Source organism: Actinia tenebrosa, unplaced genomic scaffold (genome assembly GCF_029948245.1).
Source record: "Actinia tenebrosa isolate PJP-AT-01 unplaced genomic scaffold, QUT_ActTen_1.0 PGA_scaffold4__44_contigs__length_22323623, whole genome shotgun sequence".
In the NCBI taxonomy this organism is placed as follows: domain Eukaryota; kingdom Metazoa; phylum Cnidaria; class Anthozoa; order Actiniaria; family Actiniidae; genus Actinia; species Actinia tenebrosa.
The window spans coordinates 1,683,589-1,689,766 of record NW_028292581.1 but is presented as its reverse complement, the minus strand read 5'-3'; the positions used below and the strand labels follow the sequence as shown (position 1 = coordinate 1,689,766).

General features: G+C 36.3%; 1 protein-coding gene and 1 long non-coding RNA gene across 2 annotated transcripts; one reads left to right on the top strand and one right to left on the bottom strand.

The window, feature by feature from the left end:
• Positions 1-1,150: 1,150 nt before the first annotated feature.
• Positions 1,151-3,845, bottom strand: LOC116299137 (uncharacterized). Its single transcript, XR_004197431.2, has 2 exons — positions 3,704-3,845; positions 1,151-1,946 (listed from the first exon to the last, which is right to left on the bottom strand). It is a non-coding gene; the product is annotated as an uncharacterized LOC116299137 (long non-coding RNA).
• Positions 3,846-4,350: 505 nt separating this feature from the next.
• On the top strand, positions 4,351-6,008 carry LOC116299552 (uncharacterized). Its single transcript, XM_031708231.2, has one exon. The coding sequence runs from the start codon at positions 4,749-4,751 to the stop codon at positions 5,454-5,456; it is 708 nt and encodes a 235-aa protein (XP_031564091.1). The 5' UTR covers positions 4,351-4,748; the 3' UTR covers positions 5,457-6,008.
• The last annotated feature ends 170 nt before the right edge of the window (positions 6,009-6,178 follow it).

Below are 6,178 nucleotides of genomic sequence, written 5' to 3'. Positions count from 1 at the left end.
GGGGGGCTGGAGGAAAAGTAGGGGGGCTTTGAAAAAATCACACAAAGAAGGGGGGGCTTTAATAGTATTTGCTGACTTAAGGGGGGGGTTGAAACAAATAATTAAGGTATGTCTAAAAGGTCACAAGGAGGGGGGGGGGGGTCAAATTTTGAATTTTTCCAAGGTTTTTTCGATTTTTCCTCCAGCCCACCCTGAGGCATAATTAATGAACAGTCCCTTAAGAGGCCTTATTCAGCACTGATTCCATTACTCTGCCGGCAAAAAACCGCATTTTTCTGTTTAAATTTTAGCTCTTCAATACGCAACAAATCAAAGGCGCGTTTTTCTTCCCAACCTGTATAATACGGGTAAATCATTTTTATTACTGTGAAATCAAATAAAACCCATACGAACTACATGAACAATAGCTTGAAGACTTTTTAAAGGGCTTGGTGCGATGGGAAGCCTTATCAGTTCTTTTGTAGAAAACTTCATGTCAGTCGGCAGGGTTTTCAAGATCTTTTTGAATAAGCGTCTGAGTGATTGAAGTAGGCGTCTGTGTCCCCAACGGGGCCGTGAGGCCCCCTAGTGCCCTAAACCCCTTGTACCAAATGATATTAACTCTAGAAGCATATCTTATTAAATTACAAGAAAAACATAAACGGAATATATAGATATCAAACTGTAATCAAAATGTGATGGTGTCAAAAAGACATGCATCGAGGCCGCTTTAGGGTCGTCATTCAGTCACGTGACAGTAGAATTCCAACATCTTATTGTCCACAAAGGTTTTATTCCAGAGACAAAAGAACATTAAAAATAAAACTTAGATAAAGAATCAAAAATGAAAAACATTTTCTTCCATACTGCAAATGCTTCCTTCATTGTTTATTGTTCCATAGCAATTGTTTAAGATGGTACGATTGTGAGCAACCTAAGTAAACATTTACATTCTTCATGCGACCAAAATAGAGAAAAAATATCCCAAAGGTAAAAATCATAAAAATATTGCCCCAGTTATTGGCATTACAGTCATTTGGAACTGTCTAGTAAAATAGCAGATGGATCTTTCTCTGTCTCAGTCTCCGAGCTGATCAGCTAAATACTTGACTGACTTACGAGGTAAAGACAAGCTTCACTAAAATTTAACCCTAAGTATAAAAATATCTCATTGTCTATTGTTCGTAGTTTATTTAATCTGATAAAAGTTTCTTGAGCTAATAGCAATACTGATTTAGCACACATATGAAGGTTTTATAAACTAAAGTAACATTAGGAATGCAATATGTTCCGGCTGTTGTAGCCGAGTCATGGTTCATGTCCGGTGTATGGCATTTACTATACGCTTTACTAAAACTAGACTGTTCAGTAATACTGGAATGTCATCGTTCATGTTATAACAGGGGTTCGGTAGTCTATCTGATAACCCACAAATGACTACTGTCACCTGTTGACTTGAGTAAACATTAATAAGATCAATGATGGCTTCATTCCAGTATTGTAACGGTTTGTAACCCTGCATTCTTCCGTTAACTTACCTAGAGTCACGTTACAACATTCATGTGTCACGTGTCAAGAATCACGTGTCATGACATTATCCCAAACAATAAATCAAGTCAGCGGACTTTCACGAGGCTGTATTACGCCATTATTGCGTCATCCTTAGGAGGAAGCGAGTGCTGAGTCACATCGTTTTATTTGTTTACTTCCCTGCATGACGTCATGCAAGTCACTTTGTGTCGACTGAGCTAACGAACTTTGGACCGTATTCTTGAGCGTCAATCGTCTTTCCGGGAAACCAAATGTTCCGGAATGGAATACTGACTTTGCGTTCCTGTTTGCTTCATCAAACATTGATTTTGAATAGATTTGGCGTTATTTGGAGTCTTTTGCATAAAGGACATCATTAAGGGCCACGGTGCGCGCGCCTGGCACTCATCACTTGGCTCTTTCTTCTTGCTTTACACCTTAAATTTTCATAACCGAGGCAGTAATGAGAACACCAAGATTGTTTACGTATTTTGAAAGTAAATAATCATGAAATTATTATGTAATTTCGAAAGATTTCACAGGGTCATGGGAAAAATCTTTCTTAAGGGTTGAATGGGTTTGTACCCTGATAATGCTTTGACAAATGGCGAGCTCAAAAGCCACGCAAAACATTGATCATTTTTAAGCCAAACTTTGAAAAGTTTTAATACACACGAATAGCAGGAAGGAAGAAAGAACATAGTTGTATTGCATGTCTTACTCTTGGGTGTTTTAGCTATGATTTTTTTCGGTTGGAATATTTATAACGCTTAGCATTCGTGGTACAAAGCCAAATTATTTCCTAGTTCAATATCTACCATTAAACTAATTACTTCAAAGATGTTATCACTGCCATAGTACAAGCAGAATTTTCCTCATGAATCTAGAGAATTATAAAAACAAAACCAAATAAATCCACTAAGTCCAACAAGTTCAGTTTATGAAGCACAAACAGTGAAGAAAGTGGTTTGGAAAAGAGTAAAAAGGGGAGTTTAGTATTTCAAAAATTGCAAAAATGTTGGTTCACACTGTCTGACACTTGTCTGCAGTCTTTATTGTACATTATCCTTAATGACAATGCTAGAGCACTCAAGTCTCTACAAAAAGACCGACTGAAACACATTCTGAAATGTTTTGCGGGCTTATACTATCACCCACAAAAAACTAGAACTATAGAGAAAGTCGGTCTTTTGTTTCAAAGTTTTTTTTTCCCGGGGCAAAAACGGAGCGCAGTCCAGTTCATAATTGAGCGGCTTTGTTCAATAAGCCTTGAAGCCAATATCTAGCTATTATATTAACAAGTTTGGGATGTTTTGAATTTTCTGAGCTTATAGTAAAAAAGCCATGGATTTTAAGCACTTATCCAGCTGACTAGACCACCAAATTTCTTGCAGTTTTCAAAATAAGATTAGGTTTTGTAAGTCAGTCCGAACGATGAATTGTATTCTGTAATCCATTCCAACCAAGAGGCCATTGAATAACAATGAAACTTGAGTGAAAAATGACTGGAGTCGAAATGATATGAAGCAAGACACGCAAGTGGATCAGTCTTTAGCAGTCTTAGAATTAACGCCCTCTGAAGTAATGAAGTCTAAACATATGATCAACAATTAACCAGGATTCACATCATACTAGAAGTGATAAAGTAATAACATAACCAGGGGAAAAATATCAATAAAAGAAAACTTTTTTCTGAAAAAGAAAAAGATGAAAAAAGAAAAAAAAAAAAAAAAAAAAGTGCAAAAATGTAGCTGTTAACTAACATGAAAATTTTCCTCGTAATAAGAAGTTATAACTGCTTTGCAATAAATTAATCTAATTTGTAAAAAAAACTTTGCAAATCGGCATTTTCATGGCTGCGGGCGAAGAGAGAACAAGTCACGCAACTACAAAGAAGCGGAAATCCTAAAGCACCGACAATAATGGAATATCAATCTAAAAAAGATCAAGAACAAGTGTTCAGAATCACCACTATGCATCTGCATTGAACCTCGAATCTCTGCATAGGCAAGATCTTTACCATTTCCCCACAGATATTTCCTATCACTTTAACATACTTCCTGAGTCTTGAAAGCTAAGCAAGAAGGCGTCACCCTCATTCATATCCGCCCACGTAAAGTATTCAGTGGTCACTAAAACCTGTTTAAACATCGGCAAGTATTAATACTGCAAGTTCTTTAAGTTATTTACTCACGTTAAGGTGGGCAGAAGGATCATTAGTTTTGAGAAGTGAAATGGTTACTAACATTTACAGCCCTTGGATATCGTGACAGGAATATGGACCGCATTCCTTTCAGACTTCATGGAAATCATTACTCGTGTTAACTAAACTGAAAACTCTCAAGTTTCCGACTAAGAAGATTAAGTCATTTTCTTTATATGACATATTTAATAAATGCCTCGTGCAAAGAAAGCTAACAAAAGAAGTTTTGGCAATTTGTCAGTTTTCAAACTTTCTCATCCATAAAACTGCACCATCAGCAAAAAGCTGTTGCGTCTCTTAAAAAACATGTTGGTGCTGTCAAAATTTGCAAAAATATAACATATTATAAGGTATTGAAAAGTGTAAAACTATATTTCGAAAAGCTTGAGAGTTGATTTTACACATTCTGTCGCTCAAATGATTGGCATGATCTTTGCGGTTAGACCAGACTGAGCACCGATGTCAACATTGCCCTTTATTTCCTTTGTTGCTATGTCAACCGTGTCAAAGGTATCTGAGATGACGTCGGAGGGCCGCAATTATTAGTTGAGTGGGCTGGAGTTTCAGTGCACATTAATGAAAACTAAACAGACTTATTTTCTTAAAAAACGTTTGGTAAGTGTCAATCGAAGCTCTTGAGGATCATTGGACAGATTTCCTGCCCACAGGAAGTTAGAAGAACTTTGCAGTGTGAAGCCATAGAATACGAAGGAGTCTCATTGGTTCTAATCGAGTATTGATTGTCTAGTCAATCCATTATCAACACGGGTTCAGAGCAGGATATCGCGTAGATACGAGTGAAACTCGTTCAAACTCATTCAGAACATTCTGGCGTCACGGTCATGGTTGGTGCTTGCTCACTGAGGCCATGAATGCCATTCACTACTACGCCAGCTTCATTCATCTTCTATAATTAGATACGGCATACCGGTATAAAAGAAATGACACAAGCGCGGTCAACAAACACGCTGTCTCATAGCGAGCCAAAACATTACAGAGTCATCGAAAAGAATTATTCAACGTAAGAGAACAAAGGATGGGGAAATGTGTGAACTTATCTGTTCCATTGCTGGCCAAATGGAGAACAATCTTTGAAAGTCGAGATATATTTGACGTGCTCGGCTTTTTAATACAAATTCCACTCCAAGCTTTGTTTTTGTTAGGGACAATATGCCTAACGCTACAGATTACATGGAGGAAAATCAGACCGCTTCCGAAGGAAAAACCTCAGAAAAGTAATGACCGCGAAGAAAGAAAAGTAGAACCTTGTGAATTCACTTTACAAGAACTAAAGATGTATGATGGCATTCGAAGGCACGAAATCTATGTTGCTATAAATCGAAAGGTGTTTGACGTAAGTTCGGCATGGGAATACTTCGGACCCGAAGGCCCGGATTCATCGTTAGCTGGAAGAGATGCTAGTCGTGCATTGGTAACACTCTCACAAGCAAATGACTGTTCAAAGATAGATGATTTTTCTGACTTTAATGCCTTGCAGTTGGACTGTTTGTTCGAAGTAGAGACCCAATACCTAGAGAGATATAACTACGTGGGAGACCTCGTTGAAAAAAAGCAACCCAACCAACTTCAAAACAAATGTATTGATATTATACGAGGAGCGATGAAAAGAAGCAAAAAAATCTCTTGCCTCAAGGTTGAAGATGTTCATCGACTTCCCCTTCCAAGACTAATACAACATCAAATACTCGATGTCTACAAAACTGATAAAGGACATTTATGTTAGGAAAAGAAAAAAAGAAAAACTTAACTAGTCCAAGTATTTGGATACACTTGGTTATGGTAATTCTTCCAAATGAAATATAATCGAACATTAGAATTTTAGATAGATAGCCATTTATATATTTTTTCCGCATTCAGACAAGCGGATTTGCAAACACTTTAGGGGGAAATAATACAAAAATTGTACATTACTATCTCGGTTATAACGCATATGCTGGACATAGAGTGCTGTAAAATATTCTGAAATTGAAAATTACAATAGATATTCCTCATAACACTGTATATTATTGTACATAACATTACATAATTGTACATAGAAAAAAATATCTTTAAAAACTTCAATTGTAAATATTACTCAAATTCGACACAATATCGATTTCGCTCATATATAGATATATATACATATAGAATGCTAAAAGGCATAGATTGCTAAAGATATTCAAAGAATGATAGGATATCTTTATTATTGTATTTTTGTTGAGCAAAAATACATAAAGAATGATGAGGGTGTAACAGATAAATGGAGAAAATAAATCATGGAAGTGAATGCATAGAAGTCCTCGTGTATTTTGTTGTTTTTTTTTAAATTCAAACATTTTTTTTCACACAACAAAGAAGCAAACGTGAAGTGTATCTATCAGAAATAATGGAATCCGTTAATAATAATTTTCTGTAGACTCTAATCACCAATTTATATAATTTCCAAGTGCACATTTGATAAATCAG

Bases quoted from the DNA above. Each gene is read 5' to 3' on its own strand.
- LOC116299552 (XM_031708231.2), top strand. From the start codon at position 4,749: ATGGGGAAATGTGTGAACTTATCTGTTCCATTGCTGGCCAAATGGAGA.